The 18,617-nt window shown below is 40.2% G+C and overlaps 1 protein-coding gene across 9 annotated transcripts in view; it reads right to left on the bottom strand.

Annotated features, from left to right (window-relative positions):
• Positions 1–18,617, bottom strand: part of EML1 (EMAP like 1) — a 164,662-nt gene that overhangs the window by 37,942 nt on the left and 108,103 nt on the right. For 3 of the 9 annotated variants that reach the window (XM_044435704.1, XM_044435700.1, XM_044435701.1), the window contains exons 4-10: positions 15,875–16,009; positions 13,695–13,723; positions 9,981–10,007; positions 6,974–7,081; positions 6,033–6,162; positions 1,873–2,022; positions 554–623 (exon numbers count right to left, since the gene is read on the bottom strand). In XM_044435704.1, coding sequence (XP_044291639.1) covers positions 554–623; positions 1,873–2,022; positions 6,033–6,162; positions 6,974–7,081; positions 9,981–10,007; positions 13,695–13,723; positions 15,875–16,009 — 649 coding nt within the window. Of the gene's footprint in view, positions 1–553; positions 624–1,872; positions 2,023–6,032; positions 6,163–6,973; positions 7,082–9,980; positions 10,039–10,074; positions 10,226–13,694; positions 13,724–15,874; positions 16,010–18,617 lie in introns of those variants that run through there. The other 6 variants (XM_044435708.1, XM_044435705.1, XM_044435707.1 and 3 more) reach the window with 5 other exon arrangements.

Raw genomic sequence — 18,617 nt, 5'->3', positions numbered from 1 at the left:
AACTCCACTGGAAGACTCTGCTCGGAGAGGTGAAACATCTGGAAGTTTCATTTTTTCATCAAGTACAGCAAGTGGAAGGCCCCCCGGGGGGGGAGATTTTGATTTACAGTGGAAAAGCCCTTATAAAATAGGGACTGGACATGAAACAACATGTCATGAAATAACCCTGTCTGTTCCAAGTTTACACCCATTCATCTAGCAGACTGTGCTCTGTTAAGTGTCCAGATCAAAATGTCATTTGGCATATTTATTTAAGCAAAGTATAGATGTGGACTGCACCCAAAAGACATTGCTTTAGGCTGGAAACATAACTAGAACCTGGGAACCAGGAAGCAGCTTGAGCATCGTTTATATATTTCTACTAACGCCAACTGTCCTGTCATTCCCCCAACACCTACATGTCATTAGAAGCTCTTGCTTCTTCCAATATGTAATCTGGAGATTTAATTTTAAAGCAGCTGCTCCATATTAGTACTAATACAACATCAGCACATGGTAGAACAGCGGCATTTCTACAAAACAAATTCTGAATGTGAACAATAGGCTGACTTACTTTTCCATCCTTAGATGTTCCTGCAACCTGACCAGTTGCTATGGTGATCCTGTCAGGATGGACAGCTAGGCTGCAAGAAAATAAAATAAACCCTTTTGTCAAATACCATATTTACAAGCACTGTTCACAATGCAAGCTACAAAGAATCCAGAACAGTCTGGATATTTTCTAAAATATTTATGCACATGGAAAATTTTTCATTTTGTTATTTCATTATTCTCTTCATCTTGTTTAAAGGTTTGATTGCATGCTATGTTAGGTGGCAATCTGGCTGCTTTCTTTAAAAAATAAAACTATTAAATTGCTATTCAGATGTGGTAATTTATTTCCACTGAATGGTTAAAAATTACTGTATCGATCCCCAATTTTTTCTGACCTCAAGCAAATCTTAACAGAAAGAACAGAACTGTCGTGAAAGGGTGCTATCACACTCATGTCCTGTTGTCATTGGGCATCCTGCTGACTACAATGGGACCACAATGCTGGACTACGTAGGCCCATGGCTCAATTCAGCACACCTCTTTTTATGTTCTTATGAGGTCTAGAGGTATGGCTGCTTCAATGCTCTTTGGTCTAATCATGTATAGTTAGTGATGCCAGGCAACATAGGGTAGTGATTACAATTGCAGGATGTGAACAAGGAATCCCTTAGTTCAGAGGTCATTTCAGCCATGAGCTTGCTCGGCTGCTTTAGGTAAGCTGTTAGACTCTTAGCCTCAGTCCCTCATCTGTAATACAAGGTAGGGGGATATGCTGATTTTAGAACCAAAAGAAAACTTGAACCAAACAGGGTCATTAATGTCAACCTCCACTTATGAGACAAATCCCACGAGTGAAGCCACAAGGGTCAGATCATTTTTGTTATCTCATTCATCCCCAGCATTGAATTCTGGGGACCTTACAATGTATGGAGGTGAGTGAAGCCACAGAGGTTCATTACCCCAGTGGCAGTGCTGCCCTCTTGCTACCACCCACTCAGCCTGCACCACCAGTGAGAAGGAGCTTGTTGTTATGCCCTGAAACCCAGCACTGGTTCCACTGGTATGCTTCCTTTACAAGAAACCAAGCACAGAAATGAGGTTCAGATGACACGTAAGATCATCTGAATCATGGCAAACAACTCACAGTTCGCGGTGCTTTCCTCATGGGTTGTTTGTGGCTTGTTAGTGCAGTTGGGTTCAGACAACAAAATAACCCACATATTTCAACCACCCACTGTTCAGCATCAACCCACATGATCATGGTGTTGAACCAAGCCAACATAAATGGTATTATTTCTTCCTGGCTTGTTTTCAAAGTACTGTTGTTTTGTAACTTACCACTTCACGTCATCATTATGACCAGTGTAATGTCTCTGCAGTTGCTCTTCAACATTGTACAATACAACAACAGATGCTATGAAATACACAGTTTCACCCGTTGGTAGGAGATACAGGTTGCTGCGACAGTCCCGGCCCCTATAACCATAGCTGTCATCTTAGTTAAGATATAACAGTTCAAAACCTACAATGCACAGAGTACAGACTCTTGGACTTTTGGAGTGCTCAGTAGTTTATTTTGGTTTCAAGTGCCATGTGCCATTTGAAATAGATCTCCCAACCATGTCAACAGAAATGAGAATGTATTGAGAGAATGAAAGGTAAGGAAGGAACCCTCCCTCCCTCCCTCCCACCCATAAAAGCATGCATATACTTTTCTCCACAACTCCAGCACTGCTGGGTGTAACTTCATTTTAGTGCTTTCACAATATATAGCTCACACTTTTCCCTCTGTATTCTGCATGTTGCAAATACTTCCCTTGCCTTGAAAGAGTTTAATGATGCTAAAGGAGATTAAAGCAACACAGAAACAGTATTTCAAGTGAACTTGCTCAACAATAAAAGTATCAGCTGTCTAGAGATGCTTTCCAGTAGGTCAGCCAATATATTTCTTTGGCTCATTCTGCTAGGATTGATTTCATTATCCCTAGTTCAGGATGATTGCTTTCATTATCCTAGTGTTAACTAGCCAGATGGAAACAAGATTGTAGAAGGGCTGCATTGTGTTTTTTGTTTTGTTTTTTAGCAGCACGGAGTCAGAATCTCATTTGTTACCACCAGTGCAATTCTTGGGCAGATCTAATTGAATCATGGGAGTTAATCTATATGTAAAATGGTATTAATTGGCCTATGATGTTATCTATTACCAAACATGGTGCAACAGTACTCTCACTGATACATGGCCTTTCATTACTGAGGACAAAGATGAACCAACCCAGCTCTGTTCATTTTTTGCTATAATCAGTTTGACTTATGCAATAAGACCAAACCAATTAAAAAGCTGGATTCCTAACCTGCATCCACAGCTGCTTTCTACATCATATGTTCAAACTCATACTTTCAAAATGGGCAATTGGAAAATGGTTGTGGATCCTCTTTTTGTAACCATGAAAAAAGTTTGTCCTCACTCACTTCCTTGCAAACATTCAAAGAATACAAGGAAGAAACACAAGTGTAGAAAGTAACTCACAAGTATTTAATTAAGAACATATGGATTTTCCAAAACTGCCATATCCCTTCAGCTCATCCACATGGGTTTTTCCCCCCTAATACATACATGTAGGTGTAAGTTCTCTACTTTTCAGCACATTAACTTTCAGTAGTTAATGTGAACAAGGAACAATTATATCCTTGACCAATGTATATAGTAGTATGCAATAGTCAAATGTGTGCACTTTAAGAGAAGCATACAGTAACTGCAATACTACTGAAGTGCACTTGTTTAGCCATGCAGTGCACAGAAGTGAAGTTCAAATTATGCGTGCGTATGGGGCGGAAACCAATGAAGAGACAGGTGAAGTGAAGATTGAGAGACTCAGAGAAGGTGTGGCTGAATCCCACATTAAGCTTTTATTTGTAATATAGCACTTCTATAGCAGGGCTGGCCAGACTTGCTCAACGGAAGAGCCACACAGAGTACATGTCAAATGTTTGAGAGCCACAAGCAGGCAACTGAAGGCAGCAGCAACAGGCAGCGAGCCACAAAATAAACTCAAAGAGCCACATGAGACTCGCAAGCTTTGGTTTGGTCGCCCCTGTTCAATGGGGTGCACAATAGCTAACTGAGGCTTTTTACTAATGAAGAAGATACCCAAATACTGAGGGGAGGGGGTTGAAACTGATTCCCAGTTCCTTTTCCACAAAAACATTTCCAGCTGTCCATATATGTGCCCAGGCCTCACACTATCAGGATAGCCTTGATACCTAAGTTTAAGTGCAGCTGTTAGAAGTAGTTGAAAGTCTCTTGTGGAAAGGGAGGAGCATTCTGCATAGCAGCCGCTCTCCCTTCAACCACCCCAACAAGCAGCAACCTCCACATCTCCTCCATCTGCCCCTCTTCCACTGCTACACACCTCTTCCATGGTACTGCAGCAACAGCATGAAGGAACGTCTCTAGCTTGAATGCTACTTCTGTGTCACAGTGAATAAATCATTCCTCACCTCTTCTTTGCCAGGCGCAGGGCTGGCCCAAGGTATTTTGCTGCAGTCTGCAAAGGACAGGATGGCATTCTCTATCCATTCCTTGCAGAGAATACAGCAGGACTGGCAGCTGAGTAATGAACAACTTCCTCCACCACGCCTGGAGGCAGCAAACTAGCTAAGAGGGAGCAGATTAGTTTTGCTTAGGGGGCTCAGAGGAGATGGTGAAGAGTTGCCAACCATGCCCCCAGCACCTGCAGAGCTTCGTTCTGCCAACTGGTGGGGCCAGTGCAGCTCAGGGACCAAAGACCATAGTCACCCTGGAGAAAGAAGTAATTAAGCTAAAACAGTTAAAGGAGATTGATTGTAGCCCTGCCTTTACTTTATTATTATTATTATTATTTTATTATTATTATAACATTTCTATGCCGCCCCTTGCCGAAACCTTTACCGGGGATAATCAATTGCATCATAAAATAACAAGGTATAAAAAGGTTTTCATCCTTCTCTCCTCTTTGTCCTTCAAAGTTGATGCACTTTCACTAGCTATACTGCTAATAGTAGCAACAATGCACTCACTTGAGAAGAACAGAGAAGCCTGAGAAGTTAAAAAAAAAAAAGGAGTCTGTTCCAGGCTTGCACACACTCCCACATACAACTACATATAAATTAAAAAGAATGCACATGAAAGCTCTTGAATATGAAATCTTGATCTCTTTAAAATGATATTTCATTAAACATAGTATTTAGAAATATCCAGACGCATACTATAGGCTCTGATCTAAACCACATTCCGCAACTCTGTGGGAGAAGGATACACCACTGTTCTTCATGACTGGGGAATTCCTTATACCCTGTGATGTCAGAGGCTGACAGCCTTAGATCTCAACTGGCAAATTCAACACGCCCATTTAATGGCTGCATTGCTTAAACGGTCCAGTTGCTCCTTGCCAAGCTGTGGCACTTCTACACAGCAGCTGGAAAGCTCATGTTCTGGCTGTGACACTGAGTCTGGCAACCATCCTGCCTTTCTTCCCCCTGACACATTGCTATCTGGTACTTAGCTCAGGAAACTTGAGGGAGAACCATGCCAAGATGCAATGCACTATATAGATATATAAAATGATATTGCATTGTACTTTGGACTTGACTTCCTCCAGAACAGACTGGCTAAACCTGACTGGTGCACAGAAGAACAGAATCCAAAATATAGTTCCAGGCATACTACACTGCAGAAAGAGGGGATCCAGGACAGTCTTGCTTTCTTATTAAAATATGACGAAAACAATGGCTACATCTAAAATATCTACATCAGGCTAGGCAATTTCCTAGAGTCAAGATGTTGCACTAGACAACAGTCCAGGCTGCACCCGTATCCCCCACTTGCCTGGCCACCACTGAAATCCAGTGACAGGACAGCAGGTGGTTTGCTGTTGAATTTCAGCCTTACAGGGAAACAAAAAGGGGCTATTCGGTTTTGAAAGAGCCCCATTTTGCTGCTAGCACCAAACCATCAGTGACAAACCTTTCATTGAAAAGGATCTTTACTCCAAACACTGTGCCAGTGAGGCAAGTAGGGGTCATAAAAAGCCAAGTCTTGCGTTTCCTGTCTCTGATCTAAATGAACTATACTGGAAAACATGATACTTTTTTCCTAATTTTTGTAGGTTTTTTAAATTGTACAGAGGTACTATAAATACCATTTTATATGTCAGTAGAAGAGCAAACCTGCTTAAGTACATTATAATTAGTAACCATAGTGCCCTACTTTTCTGTAATGTGCCTAATATAATCATCTGATAATTAACTTGTTTTAAACATAAACCTTCAGGCTACATTCAAATTGAAACCTTCCTGGAGCTGCTTAGTGGTATAAAGATGTGGAGCAGACATTTTACATCACTAGTACTCTTTTGATAGTTTCACTGGAGAAACTGTAAGTGCAAATATACTTATTTTAAAAAGAATACAAGAGATGAACAGCTACTGGCTTAACACAACATCATTCAAAAAAAGGATACACCCATTCCAGTTTAAGCCTTTTGGTGGGTAGTTCTGCCTTTGCTTCCAAATTGTAAGATTCCACTTGATCTTTGGGCATGAACATGGTAACAGGACGTCCACGCAGAAACATTTTAACATATCCTTCCTCTATGAAAAGGTCAGAAATATAAAGAATTACACACAAAAAGTATCAGTCATATGTTCCACAATTCTTTCCCAAGCCAATATTGCACCTAACTGTATCTCTAGATTATATTGGGGAGAATTGTTTTTTCCTCACCCAGTACCCAAAGCTTGACATAATCAATCATACACATGAAATCTCTTCTGTTTTATGCCTCTCCTTACAATCCCAGTAACTTTGTAATCAGATGATGAATTCTATGCACTGGCATATTTTTCTGGAAAAATACAGATTTCTTTTGTACTCAACTATGGAAGAAACCCCAAAGATTACAATTAACACAGAAATGCCACTTAAAATTCTTTTATTTATTTTGAATATTTACATATCTGGATATCTACAATTGTCAACATTTGCTGCATTTTAGTGTAAGCTAAACTTTATACTTGGTATATACTGTTAGAGAGACACTGGAGACACAACGAAGACAGTCAGTAAAATGTGCTGATGTACATGCAAAAGTGGCTAGATTTTAAAACAGAAACAAATGACAACACAGAGGAAAGAAAACATACAAAAGAATTACAGATCAGAGCGTGGCTGACATTAAATAAACATGCTTAACACCAAAAATACTCTAGCTGGTGGTGTTAAAAGCAATGTATCTAGATAAAGCAACATTAATTTAGTAACAGATCTGAAAGTACTGACTTGGGGACTTCATAGGGCTTAAAAAACTAGGTGACCTAGGAAATGGCATGATTGTCTGACTAGGACTTTTAGGAAATGGCAAAGCCAAAGGAGGTTTCTTGCAAACAGCTGGTGTAGCTTTACGAGATTCAGAACTTGCAGTCTCCTGCTGCTCCATCAGCAGATCAAGGGATCCAACCTTGTTTTCATCCGAATCGGGAAGTTTTGGAGTCAATGACATCAGAAGAGTTACTAGATGAAATAACCATGGGCATAAAGAAAACGGAAGGGCAGAAGTAACATTGTAAAAATTGGTGAGAGAATTTTAGGTCTACTAAAATACTGCTAAGAATTTTCAGATGCCATTAAATAAATGCCACAGTTTAACTTGTAAATGGCTTTTTACTTTAATGGATGAAATGACAAAATTTACAGGTCAGTTTTAAGCAACATTCACTGAACAATAATACTATGTTATATACTTGTAATTTGATAAAAACCTAAAAGTTGTTGCAGTGATTGTTTTTAGGCAACCAACAGTTTTGCCTGGAAAGATAATCAAAGTTTAACCTCTGAGTAGCTGCAACAGTAGCAAATCCATAACTACAGGCTTTACAGTTGCATCATAGTGTAAAGATGTAAATTACACTTAATACGTGTTGTTAGGGATAGTGTAAAAGCATAAAATTTACTAAAGTACTCAGTACTTTATTTTTTGTTTTGAAAAAAGTATATAATAAATAGAGGGACACTTGTCAATACTGGAGCTGTATGAACAGTTACAGGTGGCTACACTTCTAGCTCTTTATTAAGGAAGAAAGCATATTTTTCTTCTTAACTGTCCTTCAATATGTAGCACATATTGAAAGCTCTAGAACCATACAGGTTACAATAGTCAAATCATGAACTATGGGGCAATTAAGGTCCAGTGTTGATATCATGTTGTCAATCTCCTAAATAGAGTTAGGAAAAAGGAAACAAGCTGTGAATTTATGGATTTCCTGCCGTTCTTGGATACAAATCCCCCCTATTTGCTTGTAGGCATTTATCAATGTTAAATGTTATTTCTATACCAATGTTAACTATCGTTACTGCTCATCAGGCTTCCTTCCTTAAACAGGATTTACACCTAAGGTCTGAAGTGAACCTTTAAGCCTGGTTAAGAAACTGTCTGAATAGCATTAACCATGCTTAGCATTGGTGTAGACGGGTCCCAAAAGAGGTGTGAGGAACTTCCAGGGGCCTGGGGACTGATTTTTCCCTCCCACCAGGAGTCATAATTCTGCCTTTGTCGCTGAACCTGCTGCCAAAGTTTGGTGAAGTAACAAGAATAGGCAATCCTTCCTTAAAACTGGCCTTTGTTTTGTCGCCATGCTGCCAGAGTGCCAAATTTCAGCAGCAAAAGTTATTCTTTTCCTTCAAACAAGGAACAAAATTAATCCCTTTTTGCAGTCACACCATTTTATTTAAGCAACAAAAGTGTGATCCCCCCGCCCCCGCAACTTGTGTTGTCCACCTCTGCCCTAAATTACAATCAAAGCCAATCAGGGAAGAAGAGGGGAATTAGCTCTGGAAATGGGGAAAAGGGATACGGACAATATGTCTTATCTCTTAACCATGAGTAGTACTGCATCTGCACAGGAACCCATGTAATTTGACAACTGGACTTTAAGACTTATTGTTAGCATTGTATTGTTTTTCTAGAATTTGCCTTCCATAATCTTCCAGTAATTGCACTGAAACACTTTGCACTGAAATACGTGAGAGATGGTTGCTTTTGGAAAATGTGTCAGAGTTTGTTCCTTTCCCAAAACTTACCATGCAAGCAAATATAGGATTATGGGAAAAGTAGCAATTACTGTACCAAAAGATCACAACACATTATAACATAACTGTATAGTCCAGAACTTCAAGGAGTTAGTCTGATACAAGCATTTATGATCAAGGTTCTAAGCTATGTAAACTCTATTCTGGTGAACCCAAAATTAACCTTAACCAACCTAATCCTTTTGGAACAAACATCTTGCCAGACCTGCAGTCCAGGCCACCCTTTGACAACAGGCATGAGAAGTAGATTAGTAAATGTTCTTTGTTTGCTCAAACAGGCTGTTCTAAACATGCTCTGTATCACTTTCAATATCAAAGAAAAAAAGCTGCACAGATATTCAAAGACACAGAAAGAATAACCAATGGCAACAGACTGAAGGGAGATATATTGATTTCAGAAGATGAAGATACTGGATATAAGACAACAAAGCAATTGTTAAAGCAACCCTAGTTAATACATCTGCAGTATTCTTATAATACTATAGTAACAGCTTGCAAACAGCATAGAACAGATAGTATTGGATGCCATTAGCATTAAAATTAACAGCATCTCCAGTTACTTCGAAAAGAGACTGCAAGATTTACGTTACATGTGGCTCACTTAACAATTTGCTCCACAAGAACAGCCTATGATTAAGAAATTAGTCATATACAAAACTGAGAAGATGCAATCCAAATCTGTTTATTCCTCACAAGCAATTAAAAAATAAGATCAAGTGTGCATAGATTACAACTCCATTAACGATTAACACAAACTCCCCACAAGGTTTTCACCAACCCTAATTTGAAAGTAACATCATGCATTAAAAACATTGAAAAATCTGTTAGTCACTGCAATTTGCTTGTTGGCAACTCAGGTTAAGTTTATTATCTACCACGGACAATTCGGGAAGTGAACAAGCACTGCAATGCCATTCTAGAACAAAATGCTTCTTGTGGCACACATTAGGATGCTATCTGAACACGCTAGGTGGGACAGCTGCTATCACAAAGCTTCTCAGCCAAATTGCCAAGCAACTATGAACACACAGCGAAACACTCATGTGTTGCCATATAGCTCTCTTAACATTTGGGTCCTCTCTCGCCCATTTATTTGACCAGGCCAACAAAGAACATACGTAGGTGAAAATGTATTACTGTAAAATTCTACAAGGCTTAGAAAGCCACAAATGCACTGCAAGAACGTTGTTCAGGAGAAGCTGAATGTGTTTAGTATTGGTTTTGCAGCACAGGGATACGCTGCTTTTATAGAGAGCAACTCCTTTGGCCCTGTTAATAGGCTTGCTTAGAGAGCTATTAGGTTTCAAAAGCAAGTCCTACCTACCTTTGCAATGTGTCACACGACGCTTCCCTTGTGGTTTACAGAGACAGAGATAGAAGTGCTAGATAAAGATGCATTCAAGAACAGTCAGGCTCACCTAAATCCCTGCTCTATGGATTCCCCACTTGTATTCTTTTATACGCCATTCAGGTAACAATGTTTCGTTCACACAAGCAGTATGAGCCAGACGATCCTAGGCTCATCCACATGCAAAAGTTTGTGCAAATCATAATTTCAACCCCTAATCATGATTCATGCAGCTTCCCTCTTCCTCTCTTGTCCATGAAAATCCAAGGATGTGTTCCAAACAACGATTTAGGAGAAAAAATAGATGTTCCAAGTTACTCCCCGCACTTTTTTGTTACACTGAGAATGCTTTGCTACAAAACTGTGGTTTGGAATCCAATTTCAAACCATGGGCAGTATGTCAAAACTAGTGCTAAATAATGCTAACAGTGTTAATTGGAGACTACCCTGAAAATCTCTTACACCAACTCACACTACTGGTTTTGCTCGGAAAGTTGCTTAAAATAACGCACTGTGATTTATACTAATGTTAATATCAACTTGGATAACGCTCCTTGTTCCCAATTCCTCATCTGTTGACCACTCATAAAATATGGTTTGTCAGGTAGTGTTAGTCCAGGTTTCTCGCATGCTGGGAGGGTTTGCACATGACTAAGACACACTGCATAGAAAGTTGCATGACATGTAAGCCACCCTACCTAGATGCACCCAAAGGACCACAAGGTGCATCAGAAGTAGAGAGCCTTCTCCTGCCACCCCATGGTACTCCTTCCAAGTACCCCAAAGGACACTGTGAGAGCACCAAGGTTTCCTCCCCTTCCTGCTGCTTCCAACAGAACTGAGCCAGAGAGGTGGGAACAGGGGAACTCTCACTGCTTGAGCCTACTTATGAGGGGACTGGCCATGGTGGTCCCATCACTGCTGTCAGAAGGCAGATAGGGGACAATCCCAGCAGGGATGGGTTGCTTGCAAGCCATGTTATGTTGGGCTCCTTCTAGAGGAATTCAAGCAGAATGCAGGATCTTCTGTACCGAAAGGCAACTAATTTGATGTGGCAAAGACATGACGACTAGCATTCTACTGGGCTTCCTCTAAGAAAGGCCAAGCAGAGCCAGCACCTCCCCACACCCTGGTTAGTGAGGAGTCTTCAGCAGTGGGAGTGAAGGTGGCCCCCTTCCTGCTTGCATTCACCTAACAACCACAGCAATGACAAGCAGGAAGAGGACCACCTTCATTCTAGTTGGTGAGGCCTTCCTGCCAGCCAGTGAGAGTGTGCTTGCTGCGTGCTGCCTCTCCAGGTCCCATTCAGAGCTTGAGGGAGTTGTGTGCAGCAGGCATCAACAGAACCACCTCACACTATCTCCCTAAGCACTGCCTGAGCGGACAATGCAAACTGGCAGAGAAGCTGATGACAGCCACCCCAAGTGCTACTTGTGCACACCAAGAACTGCTTTGGCGAAGAAGCAAAATTTTTCCTCCAGTGGATGTTTGTTTGTTTGTTTATTTGGAATTTTTGTATGCCGTCTCATTCATATAAGCCTCGGGACGGCTTCCAACATATAAATATCCATACCAATGCAAATAAAATCTGGAAACATCCTGGCAATAATTTAAAACCAATAAATAAAATCAACACTTATTAAAATATCGTTTAAATAAAAAGGTCTTGGCCTGGCACTGAAAAACAAATAACGACAGCACCAGGCAGACCTCTCTGGGGAGCGCATTCCATAAGTGGGGCGCCACCGCAGAGAAAGCCAGGTTTGGACAACACATAAAGCCACTGTGGAGCAAACAAACCTTACAACAAGCCATAGTTTATCAAGATGACTTATAAACCCCTCCGACCAAAGCATTCCAAGGTTTGGATAATGTGTGAAGCTAGCCACTGTGGCTCAAAAGCCACAGTGGCTTAGCATGTAGTGTGAACCTAGTCACCATTTCTGCTGCCCCACTAGGCTGACCTCTTGACTGGGAGCTAGTCTGGAGTGGGGAGGGATTTAAAATTGCTGGACAGAATTTAGAGAGAGGAATTACTGGCCAGTTGGACAAGTTAAGCACTCCACTCCTCACCTTAGAAATGTTCCTGCAAACACAGGACTGAGCTACTGTATCAAATGTATTTGCAAAGGAAGAAACAGAAAATTTGGGCAAATGTGTTAACAAAAAATATTGAATTCCTTACACTTAATGAAAACAATCAGTTCATAAAAAAGAAGAAAATATATGGTGACCTTTGTTTAGGGGATGACTGAGTAAACCTGCTAAATTAAGTGGAATGATTGGCATGATTAAGAATGATTTTGGGACTGAAGACTATGATCTGAAAACAAAAAAAATGGAAAGTCCTAAGTAGCTTGTCTCCTCTGGTCCAATTCATGCTTAGCAATGAAAACTAATTTTAGCATTTAAACAGAAGAAACTATCTTATACCAAGTCAGACTGCTGTTTCATCTACCTTGGCACTGTCTATGCTGACTGAGAGCATCTCCCTAGGGTTTCAGCAGGACCCTTACTGGATCTGGGACCTTCTGCATGCAGAACACATGCTGAGCCACTGGACTAACATCTTTTTCCCTGTTGAGACAGCATGGCTGAGCTGGACATGAACACATCCCAATCTCTCTCCCCCTCTCTCTTCCTTGCATAAGGCACCTCTAAAAGTTTCAGATTTTAACTCCCCAGACAGCATGGTCAATGATCAGGAATACTGGGAATTGATCTCCCCAAGATCCAGCCCCTTCAGGCTTTATATGACCCTTTAATGCATGGTAACTATTAAAGATACAGAAGCACTTGTGTACTGGGTTATTTGGAATCTTTAAACACGAAGCTTTAGAAGACTCCTGTAAAGTCACAGTTCTAACCTATGTATTATTGAGTCGACTGTCAAACTAACCTGATGCCATTACCACTGAGATAGGTGGCCCATGACTGCCAATTGTACAAAAACTAAAAATAACCATTGGATTTGAATTACATGGATCCACTCAGAATTTCACATGAAAGAAATCAGTACTGATGCTGGTGCACAGAGTAATAACAACTGACTGCAGTCTGACTTTGTACATAATGCTAATAAATTCTAAGTTCAATAGTTTTTTATTTTCTTGTATGCACATTCATCATGATGGTGGGGAGTCAGAAACTATAAATACAGCTGCAGAGCTGTTTTTTTCCAGCATGTGCACACATTGTCCATGGATGGGTATGGGCACCTGGGGTGAATGATTTGTAAGAGGAGGAGGAGGAGGAGGAGGAGGACCAGCCTAGGAAAAGCTGGAGCTTTTAGGTTTATATTTACATAGACATTTCCTGCAAGGAACTCAGAGACCCTTAAGGGTGGACCTTGGTGGCCTTGTCCAAATACAACTCAATTTCAAGTAGAACTACACCAGGGACTGTTAGGTCATTCATTCTTTTGGCATGACAAATAAATGTCTTAATCAGACCTAAATCTCAAACCTTATAGAAGCTTCTTACACTGGATTATTTCGACAAATGTAAACAGTTTATTATCATTTGTTACTCACTGTAATGTGGACTAGGGGCATAATTTTGGGCCCAAACTCGTATCAGCTCTGCTGAATCATCATCTGCTTTCAAACACTCATATGCATGCTTAGAAAAAAGTTGCATTATCACACAAATAAAATCTTTACTGGGCAATAGAGAAAGCAAAACAATTACCTGCACTGAACATTGGTTCCTTGGGCTTGCTGTGAAAATAATAATAAAATTTTTAACATGACAAAGCTGCTCATCTTTCCTTCCAACCCACCTTCCTTTAACCACCCTCCATAACTGATCAGCAGTTATTCAATTTTTAATTAAATTTAATTTTTATTCCCCCACTCATTTGTTTCTCTTGTTCACAGTGCTATCTAATCATGCAGTTTGTTCCTATACAAAACTGTAAAATCTGACTGTTCTTCACCATCCTTTCAGCTAAAACTCTCCCTCATGCTCCTGCATTCTCCTGCCTGGACTACTGCTGTCTTCTCTGGTCTTCAGTCACAGGCATTTCTCTTTTATCCAAAACAATGCTGGGAAAATCATTCATGTTTCTCCTCACTGAGACCATGCGATGCTTCTCCTCAACCCCAGTACAGGATTTCCATCCACTTTGGCACCATTACAAACTTCTTGCCCTTAGTATTAACATTCTCTGTGGCCTCATGAGAACTCTATCTTTCTGCCGTGTTGTTGCTACATATTGACAAGCCATCTCTGACTTACGGCAACCATATGAATGATGGTTGTCCTGTGCATCATAGCCCTGCTCGTATTTTGTAACTTCAGGACTGTCGCTTCCTTTACAGAATTGATCCATCTATATTTGGTCTTCCTTTTCTTTTGCCTTCAATTAGCATGATTGCCTTCATCAGCGTGTCTTGCTTTCTCACAATGTACCCAAAGCATGACAGCTTCAGTTGAATAATGTTTGTTTCCAGGTTTGGTTTGAGCTAGGACCCACTAGTTTATCTTCTTGTCAGACCAGGATGTTCACAACGTTCTCCCCCAGCACTGCATTTCAAACACATCAATTTTCTTTCAATCAGCTTTCTTCACTGTCCAGCTCTCAGACCTATACACAATAACTGGAAATACAATAGTGTGGATTATCTTGGCCTTGGTCTCCAAATGAAATGTCCTTACACTTGATGATCTATTCTAAATCTCAGTCTTCTTTTAATTTCTTGACTGCAGTCTTCCTTTGACTTGACGACTGGGTCAAGGTATGTAAAAACTATCGAAATTCCAATTTCTTCATTGTTGACCTTAAAGTTATGTGTAATTCTTCTGTAGTCTTGATCTTGTTTTGTCAGAGTTCAGCCAGTTTTGCTTTTGTGCTTCTTTCACTTTCATCAGGAATCATTTCAATTTCTTGCTGCTTTATGACAGGAATCTTTCTGCCCTTATTTCACTTTATATCCATGCCTGGAAAGATCACTGGTACAACTATACCACTGTCAGCTATCCAGAAATCTCCTGTTTCTGAAATTACTCCTTGCACCTTATCCTGGTTCCTGCATTCCAGACACATTTCTTTCTGAACAATTACACAGTGCCACCTTTCTCTCATCTGCCAAAACCCTCCTTAAAACTCACCATTTCCTGAAACACTTGAATTACTCTTTATTCCCACTGAAATGTAATATCCAAATTCTATGCTATGCATGTTAACCACTGAGTTTAAAAGACCTTATGCCCACATAGGTCTGCTGCCTAGGTAGCTATAATTGGAGGTTCCCCTAAATGAGGACTTATTCTGCAAGTTACTTAGTCTGAAACAGTCCGGCAATATTAAACCTGAATATTATAGAGGCTCATTTGATCATCCCCAATCTGAATGATTGTTATTGTTGAGAGCCAGTGTGGCGTAGTGGTTAAGAGCATGGGACTGGGACTCAGACGATCTGGGTTCTAGTCCCCGCTCGGCCATGGAGTCAACTGGGTGACTTTGTGCCAGTCACAGACTCTCAGCCCAACCTACCTCACAGGGTTGTTGTTGTGGGGGTAAGATGGAGGAGAATAATGATGTAAGCTGCCTTGAGCCCTTTGAGGAAAAAGGCAGGATATAAATCGAAAAATAAATAAATATTACAGCTGCAATTAATTTTCCATCTCAATTGCTCCCTGCATTCCATTTTACTCTCTGCTACTTTCTTCACTTACTCCACCCCTTTTGTTGTCTTCACCCACTGATAAAATGTAGTTTGCAGGGCTGAGATCTGTCTTTTTGCTTGGAGCAGTCTGTCTGGTGCTATGTGCATAGAAATCAATATTATTTTAGTAATGGTAGCACAACAAAGTTGTGGCCAGCTTTAGGAGTAAGGGTCAAAAATGTAGCATGGTGCTTTCCATACCTTTCACTGTTCTTTTTACCACTAGATGAACTGCTTGTAGATCCTGCACGATTGCGACTGCCTTTGGAATCTCCGTAGCTTTCCCTTCGACCCCCAGGAGACACTCGTTCAGCTGAGTTGGTTCTTTTGACAGTGCTATCAGAAAAGGAAGAATATCTATTTATGCACATAATGCATTATTCTGAACCCACACATCAAGCTCTTCAAAGTACAATCCTGAAGCAGTAATCTATCTTGGGTTGAATTTGCTAATCCAACCTTTGGATGGATTTAAAGAAGTGCTTCAGGATACATAACCTCTAGCTGCTAGTAAAAAGTGAAATTAATGAGGAAACAGAATTGCAGTATGTGACAGAAAATTTAGGATCATGTTCTAGTCTGAGTCATTGTTAGGGACGCATAAACATCCATTGGGTTGATCTGAAAAATAAAACTGTAGCAAGCATCCATAAGGCGTTTTCCCTGGCAGAATTTGGCATGAATATCATTATTTTCCTAACGGAGGTGTTGAAATTTGTGGCCACAGCCTGTTAGAAATGGACGCTGCGTGAGGACACTGCATGGCATCTGCAAGAGTTTCTCCTTTCCTCACAACCGTCTCTTTCCTTTCTGAATATACTGCAGACATGGTTGTTGGCCTGAGGGAGGCAGGCACACTGCAATGCCATTTTCAATTTCTCTTCCATGGTGCTCAGTTCACTGCTTTCCATCCCCATTCACTAAGCCAAACCGTTGTATCCTTTCCCGCAGCACTGTCCTCCCACTACTGAATTCTACAACAGCAGAAGAAACTTTGAAGTTCTGTTAGCTTTGGTGTTCAGGGATCACCTCTCACCCAGAGAAAGAACCCTTTCCAAATGCTTCCCCCAGTCAGCAAATTCCTTAGGCATTTCATTCCAATCGCAGAATTTTTTTTTAAAGAGCAAGAAAGGCTTGCTTTGAAAATTGAATGAGTGGTGAGTTTCAAAACTCCCTTTTAATTCCTTCCTTTTCTCTTCTCAAAGGTGTAAGAAGCAACAAATACTGGGTAGTGAGAAGGAAGGAAGGAAAATCTGTAGTGAATTTCTTTGGAAGATAGAGAAAGTCTGTGTCTTCTGGTCTTTTTACCCTGATTTTGAAACTAGATGTTATAAGGATTGGTAGGGCTTACCAGGGAAGTGGGGCTAATGGTCCCCGCCCAACAAAGGAGAACTATGGGATTTAAGCTTATAGGGAACAATGCTTTTATGCCTTTCCTTTAATTCTGTGGAAGGTGCAGAATTGGATGGATCCATCCACTTGTTGGATGGAAAGGAAAGGGATTCCACATGTGTTCGGAGGCACATTTACTATAAACTTGCTGGCTTGTAGAAATAATTTTTGCTGCTCAAGTATAACATAATCTGTGAACTCCTGATACCATACTAATAAGTGGTACATCATGTAAAAATATATGCATATGCATACAGACCTATGCTTCCAACTGTTAATGAGCCTAAACTAAACAGCAAAATGTCTAATGGTCAAAATGGTTTTTTGGATTATCATGCAATTATTTGTTTCAAGTTTATAGACACACTGGGTTCCTCTCATTCACTGCTTAATAGAGGCACTTTCCCCTTAAACTCATATGAAAACAGCAAGCAGCTTAAAAAATAATTTGGAACCTTTTCTGGATTGTAATAAAATTCTCTTGGGTATACATTAACCCCAATGTCCTAAGTAAGGCTGTATATATGGGGAAACTGGATGGACCTTTGCTTATTTGGACAGAAAACATCCCTGAGTTGGGTCCTTTTGCAATAGCACAAAGACTTGGCGGGGGGGGGGGGGGCTTCCACTGGACCATATGAGTAATGTTTTGCATCTAAGTCTTGCATGAAAACCAGCAAAAATTCTATACCCCAAAACAGATAAGGTTTCATGACAAATATTTAGGCTAAAAATATTTAAAACACATACATGTAAAGGCATTTGGATTAGCAGTGAATCTCACTAAGAAATTAGTACAGAAACAGGAAATCAAATTAATACTTCTTACAATTTGGGGTGGGGGTTCTTGCAACTACTTAAGCTTCTATTTATTAATGCAGTTACATACTACTATGGATGCAAGATGCTACTCTCATCATGTAGTATAGGAGACAGACAGATATGACATATTATGATACTAATAAGAATCCCTCACCTTAGAGAAGTTTTTTTCAGTTTGCATGCATTGAGAAGACTCACAGACCTGCTTAATCCATGAATGAGAAGTGCATAAACAAAGCAGAATAAAAGTGAATGCAGTAAAATAAGAATGTAAGAACAAAGAACATTTATAAAAGCATTACAATACAAGACATACATTTCATGCAATCAGCAGATTACATGACACAGGATTAAGAAACCATATCATTTAAGAGGTTTCTTGAAAGTTCAAGCTAACTAATGCTAAAGGCACCTTGAACAAAAGATGCAGAGGGCTTTACAAAAAGTTTGCAAAGCACTTTAACATGTAGCTCCACTGTATGCAGATAGCTCAATATCTTTTGGTTTTAAAGTGAAAAAAAGGATGAAAACAAGCAGCAGTAATCAATAGAGGGCAGGCAGGAAACTCAATACTAGAGCAGCAAGAGGAAAAAAGACAACAAGAGTGCAAGTTATACACACAGAAAGACACACAAATAATGAATGATGGCATATAATTATTTGGAATGCCAGACATTCAAAATTATCTTCACAGTAGTTTAGACAAGAAAGAAAACCAATACTCTGGTTA

The sequence above is a fragment of the Varanus komodoensis genome, unplaced genomic scaffold, assembly GCF_004798865.1.
Source record: "Varanus komodoensis strain SLA01 unplaced genomic scaffold, ASM479886v1 scaffold3, whole genome shotgun sequence".
Lineage (NCBI taxonomy): Eukaryota > Metazoa > Chordata > Lepidosauria > Squamata > Varanidae > Varanus > Varanus komodoensis.
This window is presented reverse-complemented; position numbering and strand designations above follow the sequence as displayed.